General features: G+C 41.8%; 1 protein-coding gene across 2 annotated transcripts in view; it reads left to right on the top strand.

Moving 5' to 3' along the window:
• LRP12 (LDL receptor related protein 12) overlaps nt 1-9053 on the top strand; it is an 86339-nt gene extending 77286 nt beyond the window's left edge. For both annotated transcript variants that reach the window (XM_039526924.1, XM_039526925.1), the window contains 3 exons: nt 677-1778; nt 3222-3354; nt 6662-9053. In XM_039526924.1, coding sequence (XP_039382858.1) covers nt 677-1778; nt 3222-3354; nt 6662-7528 — 2102 coding nt within the window. In that variant the 3' untranslated portion in view covers nt 7529-9053. The remainder of the gene's footprint in view (nt 1-676; nt 1779-3221; nt 3355-6661) is intronic.
• The last annotated feature ends 13437 nt before the right edge of the window (nt 9054-22490 follow it).

Below are 22490 nucleotides of genomic sequence, written 5' to 3'. Positions count from 1 at the left end.
CTTCCTGGCTATATATTTTTGTTTTCTTTTCTGCCTGCCTGCTGCTGGGCTCTGCCTTTCTATCTGTTTGAGGGTGGCCAGGAGAAGAGTAGGAGCAGCCAAAGAGAGTGGTCTTCCTCTTGGTCCTGTGAAGGGGTTGATGAGGGGTATAATGGCTCCCAGCTCCTCCTCCTTCCTGTGGATTCCTGGTTGCAGAGCAGGAGCTGGGAAGCATGCAACATGCTGTGAGGGGGAGTGAAGCCTGCTGCTCTAGTGAAAAAGAGCCTGTTCCCTAAGAGTTACTAGGGCATGACAATATTGTGGTTTGGGTGGGAGGGGGAATTGATTTTTATCTAACCCTTGTTATCTAATCATTTTGTGCATCTTTGTGCAGACAAGGGGGGGCAGATTTTCTACTGTTGTAAATTGTCATGGCTCTGTTGACTTCAGTGGAGCTCCATTGATTTACAGAAGCTGAGAATCCAGCTCAAGCGGTCATATTGGCAGAATTTGCTGTTTAAAATACTGTATTATATTTGGATGTATTTGGGGTTGCAATGATTTACAGAGACCTAAATAGTTGTAAGGTACTCTGTAACCACATGGTATTTATAATTAATATGCAATGATGACCGGAAAATACTGGAGTCTAATAGAAGTTACCTATATTTACAAATTGTTAAATGTGTGTTTTCAGGAAAATCTGATGAACCAAGATGTGATTGTAACCAGTTTCATTGTGCTAATGGAAAATGCATTCCAGAAACTTGGAAATGTAATAACATGGATGAATGTGGAGACAACTCTGATGAAGAAATCTGTGCCATAGCTAATCTTCCAACAGCTTCTTCCTTTCAACCTTGTGCTTACAACCAGTTTCAGTGTCTTTCTCGCTTCACCAAAGTTTACACTTGCCTTCCAGAATCTTTAAAATGTGATGGAAACATTGATTGTCTTGACTTAGGAGATGAAGTAGACTGTGATGTGCCAACATGCGGGCAGTGGTTAAAATATTTTTATGGTACTTTCAATTCTCCCAATTACCCAGACTTTTATCCTCCTGGAAGCAACTGCACCTGGCTAATAGACACTGGTGATCATCGCAAAGTAATTTTGCGCTTCACTGACTTTAAACTTGATGGTGCTGGTTATGGAGACTATGTCAAAATATATGATGGATTAGAGGAAAATCCACGCAAGCTTTTGCGTGTGTTAACTGCATTTGACTCTCATGCACCGCTTACAGTTGTTTCTTCTTCCGGGCAGATAAGAGTGCATTTTTGTGCTGACAAAGTAAATGCCGCAAGAGGATTTAATGCTACATATCAAGTAGATGGCTTCTGTTTGCCATGGGAAATTCCATGTGGTGGGAATTGGGGTTGCTACACAGAGCAACAGCGCTGTGATGGCTATTGGCATTGCCCAAATGGAAGGGATGAAACCAATTGTAGCATGTGCCAAAAAGAAGAGTTTCCCTGCTCTCGAAATGGTGTTTGCTATCCTCGTTCAGATCGCTGCAACTATCAGAATCATTGCCCTAATGGCTCGGATGAGAAGAATTGCTTTTTTTGCCAACCTGGAAATTTTCACTGTAAAAATAATCGCTGTGTATTTGAGAGCTGGGTATGTGATTCTCAAGATGACTGTGGTGATGGTAGTGATGAAGAGAATTGCCCGGTCATTGTACCCACCAGAGTAATAACAGCAGCTGTCATTGGGAGCCTTATCTGTGGATTGCTGCTTGTCATTGCACTGGGCTGTACATGTAAGCTGTACTCACTGAGGATGTTTGAACGAAGGTAAGTAGCACATGTTCCCAAAGTTAAGATAAAGTATTGTAATTGTTTACTGTGTAAATTATATAATTTAACATAAGCATATATCAATAAGAATGGTCTTATTAGTATTGTGTAACTTCTAAAGGTGTTCTTCCCTCCTATATTTTTGAAGTTCTTATTGGCAGTGATGGTGAGGATGACGGGAAAGAATAATTTTGATCAATTGCTTGTGGGCAGCTAAAACATCTGATTTAGTTGCCCAATAGAAAAAAATGAAAAGGTGCTCATTTTCAGGCTCTGGTCTCATTCTGAAGGAAATTAAAATTAAATATTGTTGCCATGATTGACTGGCAGCATTTCTGTGTGTTCTGCTTGTTCTGTTTTGGACTGTCATGTGCCAGGGTTTCTCACTCTTCTTTTTCTTAGTGTGTCTACCTCTCACTGACTAGTGTGTTTAATTGTCTTTATTTTAATATGAATTAAAATGCTGCTTTTGTCACCAGTCCTATACTGAGAGTAGCACTGGAATAGTGTAATCATGTAATGAAACTGAATTTAAAATTCTGCTACCATAAATAACCTGAATCTTGATATGGTCTAACCCAGGGGTGGGCAAACTACAGCCCACGGGCTGGATCCGGCCCCTCGGGGCTTTGGATCCAGCCCGTTACGCTTCTGAAGTCGCCATCACCACATCCTTGTGGCCCCTGGGGGAAGCGGGGAAGAGGGCTCCATGCGCTGCCCTCGCCTCCAGGCATTGCCCTCCGCAGCTCCCATTGGCCAGGAACGGAAAACCGCAGCTAATGGGAGCTTCGGGGGAGGTACCTACAGAGAAGGGCAGCATGCAGAGTCTTCTGCCCCTTTCCCCTCCTCCCCCTCCCGCCCCCCAAGGGAGCCCATCTTAGCCCCGCTGCATGCCACTGTCACTCCAGCACAGCTCCAGGTAAGCGGCGCCAGGCTGGAGCCTGCACCCTGAACGTCTCCTGCACCCCTGCCCTCTGAGCCTCTCCCCAGGGCCGGCTACAGGCACCAGCTCAATAAGCAGGTGCTTGTGGCAGCCAAGGGGAAGGGGTGGCACATCGGGGTCATTGGTGGTAATTTGGCAGCGGGTCCCTCTTGGAGGGAAGGACCTGCTGCCGAATTGCCGCCGAAGAAGAAAGTGTCACGGTGGAGCTGCAACTGATCACGATCGTGGCCTCTCTCCCCTCTTCTCTTCCCCCTCTTTCCCCCCCCCCCCCCGGCCGCTTGGGGCGGCAAAAACCCTGGAGCCTGCCCTGCTACTCCCACATGCCACATTCCCTCCTGCACCCCTACCCCAGCCCTACATTCATGGCCCTGCATGCAGTTTCCCCATCCAGATGTGGCCCTCAGGCCAAAAAAGTTTGCCCACCCTTGGTCTAACCCCTATCTATGAACACATGCTATCTGTTTATGTACTATATAACTTTTTCTTCTTCTTGAAAGATCATTTGAAACACAGTTGTCAAGGGTTGAGGCTGAGTTGTTAAGAAGAGAAGCTCCTCCATCTTATGGACAGTTAATTGCTCAAGGCTTAATTCCACCAGTTGAAGATTTTCCTGTTTGTTCACCAAACCAGGTAAGGTGTTTCTGATTATCCCCAAGTAGCAGGCCATCCAATTTAAATTTTTACAAACTTTGCTTTCTAACTAGCATGTTATGGGTTTTGAGGTTTATCACTTTCTTCAGCCACATTAATATTTTTGTACCAGAATTACTTTTAAATATTGGACAACTCTCCATCATAAGAGATGGTGACGACGCACAACTGAATCATTTTGCAAAGAAGTTAATTTTTTTTTAAAGGAATTTTTTTAAAGGAATGCCAATATCTCGCAATAGTAAAAGTTACAACTGGTAGGTGCAGTGGTGGATGTTGTGTATATATTGCATACAAAGAACATTAAGGTTGAAAAGTCAATCACTCAGAGATTGGGAAAAGTCAGAATTATGATGGTTATTCGAGTGCTTGCTCATGTCGAGTCCAAATAGGTGTGCCCATGCCGCGTGCACAGTCGTCGAAAGGTTTTTTTTCCTAGTGGTACCCGTCAGATTGGCTGTGAAGCCCTCAGGAGTCACGCCTTCATGGCAATGTATATAGGTCCCTGCTGACCCACCATCTCTTCAGTTCTTTCTTACCACCAGTGACGGTCGGTGGATCAGCTCTTGCTATGGCAAGCGATTCCCTAGTGGAGACACTTTCTAGTGTTTCTGTAAATAGTTAAAAACATAGTTAATTTGAGGTAGTTCTTTGTTAGTTAAGTTTCAGTTGGGAGTTTCAACCACAGCTCCAAGGGTTCAAGCCATGTGGGTCCTGTCTGAAGCCTATGCCAAAGGGAGGACCCACAGGACACCTGTTTAAAGTGTTAGCGGGAAGCCAGTCAGACTGAGAAGTGCAAGATCTGTAGAGGCTTCCACCAAAGAACTAAAAAGGAGAGGGACTTTAGGCTAAAATTGCTCCACATGGAGTCAGCCCTTCGTCCCTAGGCACCACAGGTGGCATCTGACCATGTGTCTAGCACTTCAATGACGAGTACACTGGCCTTGGTAAGAGAAGCCATGGCACCAAGGACTATGACTCCAGGGATCCACAGCATTGCCACTCCCTGGCACCAAAGATGACCTCCAGTGCGAGTGCCTCCATTCACTGGTGCCGCACAAAAGGAAGAAGACCAACAGAGATTGCTCTCCTACTATAGCAGTGAAATGAGGAAGCACCAGCGGGGTGCGTCACGTGCCAGGACACCCTCGTTTAGCTCCGACTCAGCTGACACCATCGACTCTGGCCTCACTGGGAAGTCTGTCGAGTCTGGTTCTAGTGGACTTCTCAGTGCAGGTGCCTCAGGAGGACGACTTTGACCTTCTCTCCACACTGGACACCTTTTGAGGCGGGTAGGGACCTCATAGCAATGGCGGCACAATCCCCTGTGCAGGCTCTGGCACCACCACCAGCATCAGCATTGCAAAGAGGTACCGTGCCCTCCAGGGGCAAGCCAGCAATGATGCGGCACTGCTCACCCTCACTTCAGCACCGCTCCAGATGGAGTCCTCATGGGACTCAGAGGTGGAGTCATTCGCCTCTAGGTGAAGCTGGCACCGCTCCAGACAAGAGGAGGGGCAGCCATTGCCTATGATGTCATGGCCACCACAGTGTCAGGCACTGGCTCAGTGGCCCTTCTGGACCCAGTGGGCCTACCACTGGGGCCAGGGGCCAGATCCTTGTCAGTGCTTTTAGAGGCACTGGCCCCTCCATCTTCAACATCTGTAGCCCGGGAACCTCTCTGGGGATAGGAGATTGGCACACAGGCAGGCACCGAGACCGCAGCGCCATGCAGGGTGTTTCAGCGCAAGGGGATCCCTGCGAGCCAGAGGGTCAGGAAAGCCCAGAGCCCCCATGGGCATCTTCCTCATCCTTCCCGGATGAAGTGGTGGCGGGCATATCTACCATGTTGCCGGTCATGGACAAGAGAGCCCACCGGGAGTTAATCAGAAGAGTGGCTGAAAATTTGGGCATGCAGGTAAAGGAGGTGTTGAAGGAGTCCGAACCCTGAGTCGACATTTTGGTGCTTAAAGATCCCTTGAGGGTGACTTGGCACCTCATTAAGGCCATCCACAATGCTACTAAAGCATTGTGGCAAGCACCCGTCTCTCTACCACCCACAGTTAGAGATGGAGAGGAAATATTTTTTGCCATTCAAAGGGTATGAGTACCTGTTCACTCACGATTAGCCGGGCAGGAAGATTTTGAAACAAGAAAGATATCCTTGGCAAAATGTTCATTTTAACTGTGGCTATTCTTGCCAATCAAGAAATTGTGTACTATCCCTGGTACTCCAGATCATTTTTGATATGCTGAAGTAGTGCTTTGACATTTAAATCATAGAGCTCTTCTAGATAGTTTGACATTTGGATTCCTAGGTATCTTTATAGAGTTTGTTGCCCATTTGTACCCAAATGCTTTCTGGAGGAATGACTTTTCAGAGTCGGGCAAACATATAGCTAGCATTTCAGATTTGGCATAATTTACTTTTAAATCCAGACTTTCCCAAAGTCCTGGACTTCTTTAGATATTAATTTTAGGGAAATATTTGTTTTTGGTAGAATACATAATCTGCCTATAAAGCTATTTTCTGCTGTATTCATTCAAGTTTTATTCCTGTGATAGATTTATTGTTCTTTATCATCTGCAAAAAGCTCCATGGCTGGTGCAAAAAGTAAAGGAGACAATGGACATCCCCGCGTAGTCCCGCTACATAATTTTACCCCATTAACTCGCACACCTGCTGTTGGGTTGGTGTAAAGAGCAGTTATCCAACTTTAAGTGAGGAGTTACTGTACCTGCAATGCATGCCCCTAGTCACACCCCTTATAACTTATGGTCATGTTCTGTTCTGGAGGGTTGTGAGTGGTGTTCTTCATCCCACCCCTTTTGTACCCCATGGGAGGTGTGAGGAGTGAGGTTGTGCTCTGGTCAGGGGCAGGTATTTCTCTGGTCTTTTAGTGTTTAACCCCCTCCTGACTGGTTGCCTTTGAGATAAGGAGTTGAGGCAGTTGTCAAGTGTGTGCTCATATATTGCATTCCCACCATGCCCAATAACATTTTAACTGCTCTATCCCTTAATTCTGTCCACTGTACGAAAAGCCCCACCTGGTTGTGGGAAATGCAACACGTAGTGTCTTTGTTCATTGTTCTTCATACATATTAGTATAAGATATAAAAGTACCAAAAAGTCAAACCCAAAATTCTATCTCAGGCTGACAAATGAGCCTGTATGCTAACATCTCTCATTTATGTTGTGTGCTCCTTTTGGGCAGGAGCTGTATCATCCTCCTTTTCTGGCACACTATCAGCTCTCAGTGACTAATTTGTGTGTCTTTTTTTTCAGGCTTCAGTTTTGGAAAACCTGAGACTAGCGGTGCGATCTCAGCTTGGATTTACCTCAATCAGACTTCCGATTGCTGGCCGGTCAAGTAACATTTGGAATCGAATTTTTAATTTTGCAAGGTCCCGTCATTCTGGATCACTGGCAGTAGTCTCAGCTGATGGAGATGATGTTGTTGCCAGTCAGAGTACTAGTAGAGAAGCTGAAAGAAATAATACTCACAGAAGTCTATTTTCAGTTGAATCTGATGACACAGACACAGAAAATGAAAGAAGAGACACAGCAGGAGCAGTGGGTGGTGTTGCTGCCACTTTGCCTCAAAAAATTCCACCTGCAACAGCAATAGAAGCAACAGTAGGAGCATGTGGAAGTTCCTCAGCTCAGAATACCAGTGGCAGTAATACAGATAATGGAAGAGAAATGACAAGTGTAGAACCCCCAAGTGCAAGTCCAGCACGCCACCAGCTCACTAGTGCACTAAGTCGTATGACTCAAGGATTACGTTGGGTACGCTTTACTTTAGGGAGATCAAGCTCAGTAAATCAGAACCAAAGTCCTTTGAGACAGCTTGATAATAGTGTTAGTGGAAGAGATGAAGATGACGATGTTGAAATGTTAATTCCAGTTTCTGATGTAGCATCAGACTTTGATATTAATGACTGTTCAAGACCCCTGCTTGATCTCTCCTCAGATCAAGGACAAGGGCTTAGGCAGCCTTACAGTGCAATGCATCACGGAGTAAGGTCATGTAAACGAGATGGCCCATGTGAGCGCTGCGGTATTGTACACACTGCCCAGATACCTGACACTTGCTTAGAAGCAGCACTGAAAAATGAAACTAGTGATGATGAGGCATTGTTACTTTGTTAGGTACGGATTGAATAGGGGAAATTGTATGCAAGTTGGAGCAATATCAGTCATTGTTTTGTACTTTGTAGTTAAGAAAACTAGATTCTAGTTTTAAAAAGTCCAGGGCAAAATCATGTGAGTAACATGTTTTTGCCTGTGTGGTTGAATAAACATTTCTTATACTGGGTAACTCTGGACTACTAAAGTGAACGTTTTAATGACTCAGAATAAATCTATCCAGTATAAATGAATTACTCTTTAAGTAACCAGTGTTCATCCAGTTAGTTTCAAATAAGTTTTTCCTGGTACTGTAGTTCACAATAGAAACATGGCTACTCAAGACTTATTGACTGCCTGTTTGTTTACCCCATATTAACAGGTTAATTTGTATAGAATTTTTCCTTTGGAAATTGAATCCATTGTATTATTGCCAACATACTTGTAACTTAATATACTAAATGCTGGTAAGGATTGTTAATGTAAAAATGTGTATTTTTCCTTTTGAGGTTTATATAACATTTTGTCTAAATATTCTTGAATTACATCATGTGAACTTTTTCAAAGGGAGAGACTTTCACCATAACACTTGTCTTTCAAAAGTTCAAAATGCAGTGATGTATGAAATTTAGGTATAATTAGATAAACTGATGGCAAAAGCCCTTTTATAGTCTTTATAACATTGGAATCCAACATTTAATAAATTGCAATCCAATATGGTACAACTAAGTAGGCTATAAAATCCCAGGTCATTCGTTATCTCAGTTTGAGGACAAAAAATCAAATAGCTGAAGATGTTACAATATGCATTCTTAAAAATGTCTGCTATAGGTACAAATACTAAACAGGATATGTTCCAACTGGTAATAGATCTTTCCCTAGTAATATAGGTATAAAACTTATTTGGATTCAAGGGATTTGCACTAAAATCATATTGAGGTCTCTAATGAGCTTAGTGCACAAGCACTATCACTTTATTCTCTAATACTGAAATTGCTATATATTTCCATGGCTCTTTTCTTGGGGAGTTGCATTTTGTTACAATTGAATTTCCTTTACTAAATCCCTATTTATTCATTGTATTTAAAAAAAAAAATTGGTTTACTTGGTTTCAGACTGGTTGTTCAAAAAAAAAAAAAAGCCCCTTCGGTATATCCATTTAATTTTTTTTTTTTTGGTAATATTACAAGTTGGAGCAAAACAGATCAGTGAAAATAATTGTTTATAATTACCAATTTTGTGATAAGCAAGTAAGTGTGGCAACTAGTGTGATAGCAGGAATCTACATCTTTTAAAAACAAAAACAAAAAAAAATTGTCAACTACTGTCTTATTTATTCTTTGCCAGTCTGTTTTGAGTAGGCTTAATGATTCAGTATGAAAAATGTATTTGTGTGTGACTGTATGCTATTTATTAAATTTTAAATACTTTGCTGAATGTCATTTTAAAGCATGTTTAAAGTCTTGTGCATTTCTGTCATGTTATGCTGTCAGGCAGAACTGACTAAGATGTTTTAATATGTATCAAAATTAAAATGAATTTTTGTTATGTTTTGAGGTACTTTTTAAAGATAAACCAAAGATCTACTTTTTATTTTTTGTTTATTTTTTAAAAAACCCTCATCTATGGAGTACAAACACATCTAAACGAGAAAAATTGAATTGATTGCAAAGTAGACATCGCTTGCTCGCTTCATTCACAGACAGCAACCTGAGAAAATGAAGCAAAATTTTACAACCTATACATTGACTTTATTCTCAAGAGGTAACAGATATATATCCAGCTTTGGGTATGATCCTGCAGATTTGAGCTTTGGGGAACCTGCGTGCAGTACAGGTGTTGAAAACTCATTTTGAAATTAGTCATTCTTCAGTTCTCAAGTGCAAGTATTAAATGCAGTTGTGCCAAAGGTACTAGGGTACAAATCATTAGCTCCAGATTTTGCAGCCCTTATTCTCATTGACCAATCCATATGCTGTTGATTTTAGCAAGACTACTTGAGGAGCAAGTTACTATGCAGCATGAATAAGGTGCAGCAAAAACTGGCCCTAAAATACATATGAACCAAGTAAAATCTTCACTCCATGTTCTGATGTAAATTAGTATTTTAATATTTGTTTTAAAAAACCCTGACTGTATCAATGACATTGGAAAGTGGTTCTGAAACTGTTTGAATAACTGAGGTACAGTCTTCCTATCAAGCATTAGTACAAAACATGTCAGACCTACACATACAAACAAGAAATGAACAGTATTGAGTCTATTAAAGTCTATACGTTTGCATATAGAGATTTGTTAGGGGAGGAGTGAAGTACAATGGTCAGTTGTTCTCAAGGAGAACAATTAGACAGAAAATGTGGGAGTAGGATTTGATTGGGAATTGGGACATTGGCCATTGAAAATATAGATTTTATTTACAATCTGTTACAATGCTTTTAATGCAACATAATTTAAGGGTAGCTATCAAGCTCACTGTTACTGGGAATACAAATAGTATCATTAGCACTCTGAGCAGACAACTGTACCTCTACACATCTGTCTAAACGGCTGGAAATATATCATTAAGTGGTTTTTTGTCTTTTCTGGAATGTTGAGACATCTGAAGGAAATGCTAAAGATGAATAGTTGCTGTCAAATAAACCTTTTACTTATATTTAATTTTCTTTTAAATATGGCATCACGTTCATCTACCAGCTCTGAAGATTGCACAATTTTTATAAGAGGTTTCTATTTTCTATGCATGACAAAGTTTCTAAATGTAGAAAGAGTTCACATGTAGATGTAATTTGTTCCTTTCACATACCACATTTTCTCTTTCATCATCTATCACGCCGACCTAAATATAAGGTTGATTGCTTGAGTCTCTCTGTAGCACAACTGTTTCACTTATCTAGTTTCCAGTTACAAGTCCACCATTTGCATGAATGCAAGTGAATATTTTTGACCCATGCCTGCTCCTAAATTAATTCCGGTAGAGCACCCTGAAAATAAAACAACTTCCTTAGAGTTGTAATTATTATTGTGTTTTGTTTACTACTGTGCTAACCAAATCAGAACTCCCAGGCAAAGTTTATGCTTGTTCAAACTGCTAATCTTAGTGCTAATTCTGGGAAATTCATATTGATTATTTTCATCAATGAGTGTTAAATCCTTATTGCAACTGGGACTTAATCCACAGGCTCTTTGAGTGATTGCACAAGTCCAGTTCATTTCACTTCACTTCAGGTGTGTGCACACCCACTGCACCAGTGTGAGAGATTTTTCCCTTAGTGGTACCCATTAGGGCAGCACACGCCCCCTTTGCTGCCTCAAGCTGCTCTGCAATGGTATAAGGAGTGGAGCCACTCCCCTACCTCCCTCAATCCCTTCTTACCGGCAGTGGTTGGTAGTCAAAGCATTTTAGCTTCTGCAATTTTCCCCCACCATCCCCTTCAGGAAAATTGTTTTTTTTGTGTATAGTTGGTTCTCATTTTTGTAGTGTGTTCTAGTTTTCATAGTATAGTTAATAAATGTGTGTTTCCACTCGTGATGCCCACTACTGGGGAAATGCCTCAGTCTCTGGGCTTTAAGCATTGCTTGCACCAGCTGCAGGAAATCCATGCTGGTAAGTGACAGCCATTCTCATGTTTAAAGTGCCTCAGTGTGGTTACATCTGGGACAGGTGTCAGATCTCCAGGAACTTTAAGCCCTGAATCAAGAAAGATAGAGACAAGGCTTCATCACTTTCTCATGGAGGCTGCCCTTCGTCCAACTTCAGAACGTTCCTGTTTGGTGTCAATACTAAGCACGTCGATTTGAGTAAGGAGTGTTCCTCCAGATATTACTGAATCCTGGAGCCTCTTTCCTTCCCCCGTGCCAAGAAAGAAATATCATCAGGGTGTTTTGAAGAGGACTCATCCTCCAAAAGGTTGAGGTCTCCAGTAAGCAGACAGGGAAGTGTCTCCTCAGAGAGGAGGCACTTCCTGGTGCCAATAACCACAGGCAGGGTCATGGACTCCTGCTCCAAGGTTGGTGTCATTGAGGCCAACCACTTCCACGACCCTTGGTACCAACCCTTCTGATGCAACAAAAGCAGCATCAGGGGACCCTCTTTATGCCAAGAATACTGGAGGCTTACACTGTGATGCAGGATTTCTTGTGCCTTTTAGTTTCAGATTCCCCAGCGGTGCAGGAGTCACTCGGGGCCAGTGGATATGCAGCCTGCAAGTGTGCTGCATCCACTGGTACCATGGCCTGCTTCAGTCAACCCAATGTTTCGCCTGCCACTGTCAAGAGGCAAGCCAGGCATGCTCTTCACAGTGCCTAAGTCTCTGGAGACTCAGTGCCAGACCTCACTACCAAGTGGGTGCTTCTGTTTTCAGGAGACTTGGGCTCTTTCTTGGAATCAGAAGTAGGCTCCTGTGCCCCTCATTATTGGATAGAAGGAATCATTCACTTTTATTGAGGACTGCACTTATGGTAAGAATCAGAGGGTTCACACTGGTCCAGAGACTCAGAATAATGAGTTGGTAGGAGTTGGGGCCCCATGGCCTACTAGTGGCATTATTGGAACTGCTGGGGGTTTCCTCCCATCTCAGGTCCTCATTGGTTCTTCCTCCCTTCAGATCCCCAAGCAGACATTGCCATAGCTCTTGAGAAGAGACTCAAAAAGTTGCTCCCATTACCAATTTCGATACTGTGCAAGGCCAAACTTGATTGCCAAAGCCTCCTGTGAAAGGAGTTCAAGACTCCTCCTCAACTACCAGTGGAAGCCTCCACCTCATCACCATATGAGGTGTTGACGTCTAGGGTGCTCTCTCCTTTGCAAGATGACTACACGACCTAGCAGGACCTGGCTTCCTCTTTGGACTGTCAAGTGAACTTAGTACAAGATTTCTCCTATAGATAGGTGGACAAACTGGCGTAGGCCGTACCTTCCCATTTGTCTGTAAATAAGGCCACACTGAAGCCCACAAATGTACTATGGCAGACCCTTCATCTCTGCTGCCAACGGAGCCAAATGGAGGTACCACATTCCTTCTCATGTCATGAACATTTTTATACTCTTCCTCCCCTGGCTTGTTGGTTTTGTTGACAGTGAAAAAGAGGGAAAGCTTGGGTCAGCCCGCATCAACCCCCAAATCAAAAAAAGCAAAAAGTCTTGACCTTTTCAGTAGAAAGGTTTAGTCTAGTGCTGGCCTGCATTTTCATATCTTGAACCAGCAAGCACTTTGCTGTCAAAGTATGATTTCTCCCTGTGGAATAATGTCATGGACAAACTGCTAGAGGAGGTGAGGCAGAAGTTTCAAGCTCTTTTGGAGGAAGGTAAGCTGGCTGCTAGAATCTCTCTCCAAGCAGCATTGGATAGGGTGGATTCAGTAGCCACAGCCATGGTGTTTGCCATTATGATGCATTGGTGTTCGTGGTTTCAATCATTGGGTCTGCTGCTTGAGCTCCAACAGACTGTTAAGGATCTTTTGAAGGTCTGTCCCTCTTTTCTCAATAGACTGACTAGAATCTAATTCGTTAAGACTCTAATTGAAGTTATTAGGGATTTGTACTCCTCTCCCTAAAAATAAACCATTGTGCCCTCAGACATATCAGTGGTATCACTCCTTTACACCCAGGCAGCCTGATCAGTCTATGAGGAAGGTGAAGGCCTTCATAGGAGGAGACCTACCCCTTCTCAATTTTCATTTATCAGTGTTTCTAGGCAGACCAGAAATGCCAGTTGGTTTGATTGCCATGTTGAGGGCTGTTTTACCAGTATGCATGTTTTTTTCAACTGTTCATTCCACTGATACGCTTGGGGCCATATTTCCACTGATCCGTGTAGTCTAAGCAGTTTGGAACTGGAATGCACCCTTCAGTTTATTTCAGTTCCTCCCTTCTCCCTTTCCAGGGACCATTCTCATGAGGCTGCCCTCCTCCTGGAGGTCCAGTCTCTTCTACATTTGGGAGCTATAGAGGAGGATCCTCTCCACCGAGAAAAAGGATTTTATTCACATTACTTCCTGATTCTGGCAGTGGTGGCTGCATTCCTAAGGAAAACAGGAGTACAAGCGTTTCCATACCTTGACAACTGGTTGGTGAGAGGTTGGTCTGGGTACCAGGCAGAATTCAGTATGGCCCAGAAGTCAGTCCATCTTCATACAATTGGGATTGACTTTTCCCCATTGATCAGCAATGTTCTCCCTTGTTCAGAAAATGGTTTATAGGAACAGTCATGGGTTCTATGGTGGCCAGGGCTTTCCTTTCCATAGACCAGATTCCAGGCTGTTGGCCATCTCACCTAAAGGCTCATCCAACCACATCTGTAAAGAACTGACAGACTTTTGGAGTACATGGCCTCATGTACATATGTGGTTCAGCATGCCAAGCTTCAGCTGAAGAAGTTGCAGAGTTCATTAAGCTCAGTGTATTTATTCCTAGATTTGCGAACCAATGGACATATTGGTTCCAGTGATCACAGGAGTCTTAGCCTCTTTGAACTGGTGGATGGACCAACTAACGTGTGGGAGTTCCCTTCGTTCCCCCACAACCCTCATTGACTCGGATTACAGACACTTCCGTCCTTGGTTCATTATCCCACCTGGAGAATCTACAAACTCAAGGTCTCTGGACTGGCTAAGATTTAGCTCTCCCAATAAATGTGAAACAGTTGAGAGCCATTCATCTAGCTTGTCATGCTTTCCTCCCCCATATCAAGGGAGGGAATTTAATAGTTCCTATGGACAACGTGGCAGCAACAGACGGAGGGGCCAGATCAGGTCGTCTGTGCCAAGATGCTGCTTTGGGAGTTTTGCATCCCCAACGTGACTCATCTCAGCCTCCCACCTTCTGGGGGTCCAGAATAGTCTTACAAACTACTTGAGCAGATTTTTCACCAGTCGTCATGAGTAGTCTCTCCAGCCACATAGAGACTCATTTTTTAAGTCTGGTGCTGGTAGGGAGTTCCCCATCCGTACACAGAATTGTTTGTTACTTTTCACAACAGAAGGTGTCAGCAATTTTGTTCAAGAGCAGGTCACAGTCCAGGGTCTTAATGGATGCTTTCCTGTTGCCCTGGAGAGACAAACTCATGTATGCTTACCCTCTGGTTCCACTCATTCCCAGATCGGTGTTAAAAGTCAAGCAGCATCACGCTTGCATGATCCTCCTAGCACCAGCATGACCTTGTCAGCATTGGTTTTCCTCTCTGCTGAGCCTCTCAACTAGATCTCTATTGACATTACCAAAACCAGACCTGATTTCAGAGGACCATGGTCACCTTCTTCCTCTCAACCCAGTTGTTCTTCATCTTCCAGCCTGGATGCTCCATGGTTAATGTCTCAGGAGGAGGTCTGTTCAGAGGATATGCAAAGCATCCTCATGAATAGCAGAAAACCTTCTACTAGATGCACTTACCTGTTGAAATGGAAACAATTCTCTTTACGAACTCAGCAAAAAGGTGTTTCGCCTCTTAGCTTCTATACAGCATGTTCTGGACTATTTGTTGTAGCCAAAATAACATGATCTTTCTGTTAGTTCCAGCAGGGTTCACCTAGCAGCTATGTCCACTTTATCAATCGGAGGGTGAAATCACTCACTTTTCTCCAGTCCCGTGTCATTCAGGTTCTTGAAGGGTCTAAGCTGATTATATCCCCTTGGGACTTAAACCCGGCCTTAACAAAGCTAATTGGCTAATATGAACCACTGGCTACCTGCTTCTTGCTCCATCTTTCAATGAAGGTAGCTTTGCTGGTGGCAATTACCTCTGCAAAGATAATAAGAAAATTGAGATCCCTGGTATCTGGACACCCCATACCCCTCCAACCTCCCCCATATGAAGTCATTTACAAGACAAGATATGCTCTCATCCAAAATTTCTCACCAAAATGTTTTTTCTTTTCCATATCAATCAGGCCATATACTTACCAGCTTTCTTTCCTAAACTTCATGCTCATAAGAATGAGAAGAAACTCCATATGCTGGATGTCAAGAAAGTGTTAGCTTTTTATTTGGACTGGACTAAGCCATTTAGGTCATCCTCTCAACTGTTCATTGCAGTCGCGGACAGGATGAAGGGTCTTCCAGTGTCACCTTAAAGAATCTTGTCATGGAGTTCCTCCTTCATGCATTTGTGCTACAACATAACCAATGTATCTCCACCAAGCAGACTCAATAACATCACAAGCAGCTTCTACAGCTTTTTTAGCTCAAATACCTATGGAGAACATTTGTAGATCTGCAACTTGGCCATCAATACATACTTTTGCATCTCCTCCTACCATCTTTCAACAGAATACAGACCATTCCAGATTTGGCCTGTATCATTATTCAGGGAAACTCCAATTCTACTTCCTAATTGAACTACTTATGAGTCACCTGAAATTAAATTGGCATGTGCAATCACTCAAATTAAAAACAGTTACTGATCTGTTCTGTAACTGTTATTCTTCTATATGTGCCCATTCATGACCCACTTTCCTTCTCCTTTATATCAGTTTGTTCAGCAGCACGAGGCATCAGAGGACATATACACTACCCCAACAGGTACTGCTAAGGGAAAAAATCTCCAAAGCTAGTGCACTGGGAGCTCTTACCCCAGAAGTGGAATGACCATATGCAACACATCTTGAAGAACAAGAGTTACAAAATAGGTTACTAATAATTCTTTCTGCTCAGTCAATCGTTTCTGATCCAATAATTAAGTAGTGTTGACAATCTTTATTTCTCTCTCCAATAACCCTATTCTTCCATGACCAGTCTCACTCTCCTTTTCTGGTCTGACCTAGTTTTTTCTAGCGTGTCCTTTCTGGATCTCAGAATTACCCATTTCCACATTCTTTAAAGTAATCTTGTAACTTGACTGGTACAGGATTATTCCTGGGTCACCTACTTGTGTGTCTAGTGCTTAGGCCTAGTATGGGTGAGCTGAAATATTACAGCCCTCAGCCTGTATGCCTTGCATTATATCCTTACTTTGCTTATATAGCTAACACATTGAGTATAATCAATATGTGATTAATCACAACAATAAATCCTCTCAAATTATTAAGTGAAATAATTCTTCAAGTCCCCCCACACACACCTTTGATGGGGTGAATATTATGGAAAAATAACCCCATCTCACACACTAATACACAGCAAACACTATAATTCAGTATAAACATAACTTAAAACTTACTTGTTATACGTAAGTGTCCTATACTTATTAGGGGCTGGCTGTTTCTTTGTACTGAAGCTTGGGCGGTTGACATACTGTTTCTATGGGCTGTTAATGACGTACAAAGCATATGGAGGTTCTGGTACTTGATGTGAGTTTATGTAATGCATTTCTTCATAAATACACTCTACAGTGGCTGTGGATGCTGCTGGTGAACTAACTGTGGCTAGAAGGGGAATGGAAATAGGTTGGACTGAATGTGGCTTGTTCCTAGGCATTTCTTGACTTAATGTCCTAATCTTTCCTCCCATGTAACATAAGGCATAAATAATGCCCTAGTGAGGATAGTGTGGACAACAATCCACCCCTTCTAACCAATTTCCATCCCTACAAGGGTGGTCAATACTTCATCTGTTCCATCAAATAACTTATTCAGCATTTATTCTGTTTGATCTGTGGTATTACTAATTTCAATTAAATGTGATTTTTTCCCCCCTTTCTGTTTAAGCTGTAAATCTAATGATGGTGTATCTGCATGAAGGATTGGGGTACTTTTCTGAGTAGATCTTGAGGATCTGAATCAGTAGTAAGTCTTGTTTTGAAATCCAGATATAGGAGAGATTGTCGTATGTCCAATAATCATATGTACTTTGGGCTTAAAACAAGTTTGGAGTTGTGACCACACACACTTAATTTGAGTATAATAAAAATCTTTATGATTAGTTACTACACAATATTGTGCCTCTCCATTGTAGGTCACCAGCACCATAGGAGATTTCAATTTAGTTAGTTGCACTGGATGTCGTGTTGACTTTCACTAGGTTCTGTTGGTACCCTTCCACCAGGCCACAAAGTAGGGTTGTTACCTCAAACACAGTACACTTACAGATCCACTGAGACCCTCTCTGAGAACAACAGGCAATTTGCATGACTTTCCATGTTTGGGTGTCTTGATACACCATCAGCAGAGGTACTTTCAGTCATTCCTCGTAAATGTCTTCTAGGTGACATATGGCGTGGACAGCAGCTGTTTGATCAAATACATGCTTATCTGGGTCAAACATGGGTAATGACAGTGGAAATGAAACATAAGGATTTTGAGATGCCGCATGTTTTGCTTAAATAACATGTCATGAGTAGGAGGTAATGTCACAGATCCTAGGTTTCTAATTACACCAAACACTTTTGACACTTAGTCTGACATTTGGATCTCTCTCCTGCATGTCTTTAAATTCAGTTCGGACAGTATCAGTTTAAAATATGTGTATACTTAATCAACTGTGGAACCTTTCCTAATGCTAAGAATTGTGTTACTAGTAGCATTTACCACAAATTCATCATATACCAATTTCCTTTCCCATATATTGATTTCTTCCCTGATCAGTATTGTCCTGTTAACTTGGCTGAGTTGAACACACATGGAGCATGAATGTAGAAGACATAATGAAGATAGCATGGCAGGAGAGGATGGTAGGACAGAGAGATCCTGAGTAAAGCGGAGGAAGCAATGGATTGATAGCATCAAAGAAGATGGTAAGCAGGTGGACCTTACTGCTGCTTTTGGGCAGATTAAGATGGCAGATGCTTGACCCAACTTCAGAAGATGGGGTAAGGGGAAGGAGTACTGATGATGGTGCCACCTAGGAGTCCCTGTTATGGACCAGGATCCAATTGTGTCTAGGTACTGTAAAAACACGGAGGGGCAAGTCAGGTCCTGCCCCGAAGAGCTTACAGTCTAAATATAAACCAATAGCTAACAGGTGGATGCAGACAGATTACAAGGAAACAGACCGTATTGGTCAACATAAGAGGCAATGGTCTCAGCCTCTCAAGGTTGGGGTATTTTTTGTTTTGTTTTGTTTTGTTTTTGTAGGTCTCACAGCAAAGTAGAGGTTTTTTTTCAGGAGGAATTTGTTTTGTGGATGTTTGAGCTGCATGGGAGAAAGCACAGAGATGTGTGCTGGAGAATTGAACAAATGGGCGATGGAGGCTGACGTGGGCTGATCGGAAGTAGGGGTCAACTTTTCAATACTGTGACTGAGAGAATAGATAGACTGGGAATAAGGCCTTGAAAGAACAAGAGTAGCTTATGTTTGAAGTGATAGAGAAGAGGGAGTCAGTGAAGGGATGCAAAGAGAGGGGGGTGACATGGTCAAAGTGATGGACTAGGAAAAATATCTTTACAGCAGCATTCTGAATGCCTATCAGTGGAACAAGATTGCATTTGTCAAGGTCAGTGAGAAAGATGTTGCAGTAGCCAACATGTGAGATTGAGAAGAACCTGGACAAGAATTCTAGCTCTGTTGATGGATAGGAAAGGCTGTATCTTAGAGCTGTTGTGCAGAAAAAGTCTGCAATACTTAGACATAGCCTGGATGTGAAGACCTAAAGAAGTCGTAATAGACGATAACACCCAGGTTACAGGCCTGAGTGGCAGTGATCAAGAAAGGAGGTCATGGGAAAGGCTTGTGGGGACAAGTAAGAGCTCTGTTTTTAGCCAGGTTGAGCCTGAGTTGTTGGCTTGTGACACCATCCCTGCCCATCGTGGCTAATAGCCATTGGAGACCTATCCTCCATGAATGTATCTAGTTCTATCCAAGGAAATGGATTGGATTCTAATACTACCGTGGTATAAACAATAATGGGGAGGAAGAGCCAAATGTGCAACTCTCTGCAAATGGAATACTTACCTTCTAATAGCATCTTCTCCAACATGGTCCTGTGGCAGGCCAGAGAAGGAGACTAGAAAAGGAATGGTGTCCCTAGCCTCGGTTTTGCCAGAAGCTGGGTATGGGCAACAGGGGCTGGATCACTTGATGATTACCTGTTCTGTTCATTCCCTTGGGGGCACCTGGCAGTGGCCAATGCCAGAAAACAGGATACTGGCTAGATAGACCTTTGGTCTGACCCAATATGGCCGTTCTTATATTCCTTCTGTTAATGGATGGATTTAGGGAAAAGGTCATGGTTTTGAGATCAAGCCCTCCTATAAAGAGTGATGCTAGATGACCTTTGTCTAATTGACGGTTTAGTCCCATATACTCTATTTTCAAGCAAGACTGAATTTAGTCACTGTGTTTTCATGGTGATAATTTAGTGCATGAACCCCCCGCACGCGCACACATCCCATTTCCAGGAATACTCTGTAAAAATGTGTCCACTTTCTCTGACTGCCCTTCAAGAAACAGCCTGCAGATCTGGCGAGTCTTGCTTTTCCATAACAGCTGGGAGCCCAGAATTTTGACTCTTGAGTTAAACTGTTTTCTTGTTCTTTAGTGGCAAGGAATTCCTCCCACCAATAGTGGATGACCAACAGAGCATAATATCTTCTCATTGTTTGTTTTTCATGCAGTGGATCCTATCAGGCTCTTGGTACCTTTCTTCCTTGCTTGTGGCAGCACTAGTACGCTCAATCCCCTACACTCCAAGCACTAGGAATAGGGTGTAGGATCAGTTGCTCCTCAACCAGCTCGCCACAAACCAAAGCACTCAATCCAGTGAAAGGAGAGGCAGAGTTTACTCACTGTACTGAGGAACCAGGTTGTCCTTCAGTACATGCAGCAGCTCTGGTTATCTGCCTTTCCCCAAGAGGCAGGTGAGTTGGGGATAGTAACCCTAGAGATTAAGGGTCAGAAAATGTGATATAATGGAAAGGATTTGGCAAGTTTGCTTCTCTTTTCTTCCATGTTGTTATAGCAAACCAATGGAGTGCCTTTTCAGGTTGGAAAGGGGTTGTAGAGGTCAGTTTTTATATGTTTACTATATCGTGTGTGTGTGTGTTTATATATGTATACTGTTTATATAATATAGACAGACACCAGTATCTTGCCTCCACCAACAGCCACTGCCAGATGTTTGAGAAGGGGTAAAAACTTCTATAATGGGCAGTTACAAAAAGACAATAACATTAGTTAATGAGTTGACATCCCTTAAGTTTTTATCCTACTTCGTATAACTAGATATTCTTGTTCATCCAATCTTTTTTTTAAAAAAAACCTAATAAGGTCTTTGCCAGAAGAACATCCTGTGGTACTAGGTTCCAAAAGAACATTGTGTAAAAATGTATCTTCTGTTATCAGTTTTAAATTTAGAAATATAGGAGTTGTCTTAGTAGATCATACAAGTTGTTCCATAATGAAGTCCAATCCCATTGAAATATATGGCCAAATTCCCATTGACTTAAACAGGAGCAGGACTGAGCCTGTAAGCAACAAGAAAAAAATTCCAGTGCAGATAATCTCTGTGATTCCCCCCGCCCTCACCAATTGTGGCTTATTCTCCAAGGAAGCACCCATGAAATGGCTGCTACTGGCTGCTCAGCAAACTTTAGTTAAAATCCAATTTAAAAAAAAAGTTAAATTTTATCCTCACACCAGACAAGTGAGAGACTTGTTTTCCTGAGTAGTTTCAGAGATCAAAAGGAAGAAAGAAGATATAATTTTTAAAAATGCAAAGGAATTTTATTAGAACAGAGATTTCACCTTTGGCTGCTGATTCAAATAAAATAGTGTGGCACCTTTTCATGAGCACTAATATTTTTATAGTGCACATGCACTGAAGCAACGAGAAAATGTATTTAAGACTGAAAGGTGAAAGCTAAAGAGAATGATACAGGTAAGAAATGGCTGTCATAGATATGTAATATAGTCAAAAGTTATTTTTATCCGCAATGCTCTATCACACTGCCTATGTACATATGTAATCAAGGTGATCTTTCTGTGTACCTGGAGAAATACTATGCACAAATACTTTGTCTGAGGACCAAATTCACAGCAAATCTAGAAGACACACAAATAGCCCTCAGCAGGTGCTCAGAGTGAATGAGCTTTTATTGTATCTATTACTGATGAGACCAGTTCCTTCGATTTGTGAAATTAGTTTTTTCCCTTTTTAATGCTTGTTTTGTTTTTATATTTCCAGTGTCCCAATTTGATTCTATATCTTTCTGACTCTGCTTCTTGCTTCCCTTGTTAGCCATGTTAGTTCTGCCACTCTTAGCTTTTTTTTTTTATTATTTATTTATTTATTTACTGGGATACATTTTGACTGTAGATTTCCTGGGTCAGATTCTGCCCTCATTTTATTCCAATGCAGTTCCTAATGACTAGCATAGTTATAACTAAGGGAGGAAAAGACTAAATTTGCAAGAACAGAAATCAGTACCTGACTTACTATAACGATGGTTTTTAAGAGGTCTGTCAAGCAATTAGAAAAATTAATCGCAATTAATCGCATGATTAAAAAAAGAACCACAATGGCATGATTAATCACTCTGTTAATAGAATTCTATTTATTTAAATATTTCTGGATGTTTTCTACAGTTTCAAATGTATTGATTTCAATTACAACACAGAATACAAAATGTACAGTGCTCACTTTATATTTTTTATTACAAATATTTGCACTGTAAAAAAGAAACTAATTGAAATACAATTTTTTATCTAATTCAAGTACTATGGTACAATCTCTTTATCATGGAAGTTGAACTTACTTTGTTACTACATTTGTAACTGCACTCAAAACAAAACAATGTAAAACTTTAGAGCCTACAAGTCCACTCAGTCTAACCTCTTGTTCAGCCAATCACTCAAACAAGTTTGTTTACATTCGCAGGAGATAATGCTGCCTGCTTCTTGTTTACAATGTCACCTGTTTGGCTGGACAAGAAGTAGGACTGAGTGGACTTGTAGGCTCTAAAGTGAGCACTGTACATTTTGTATTTTTGTGTTTGTAAATTTAAATCAAATATTTGAAAATGTAGAAAAAATCCAAAAATATTTAATAAATTTCAATTGATATTGTTTAACAGTGCTATTAAAACTACAATTAATTGCGATTTTTTTAGTTAATCACATGAAT

This window comes from Mauremys reevesii, linkage group 2 (genome assembly GCF_016161935.1).
Source record: "Mauremys reevesii isolate NIE-2019 linkage group 2, ASM1616193v1, whole genome shotgun sequence".
NCBI lineage: Eukaryota > Metazoa > Chordata > Testudines > Geoemydidae > Mauremys > Mauremys reevesii.
The sequence above is the reverse complement of the archived record's forward strand: the minus strand, read 5'-3'. Positions and strand labels throughout refer to the sequence as shown.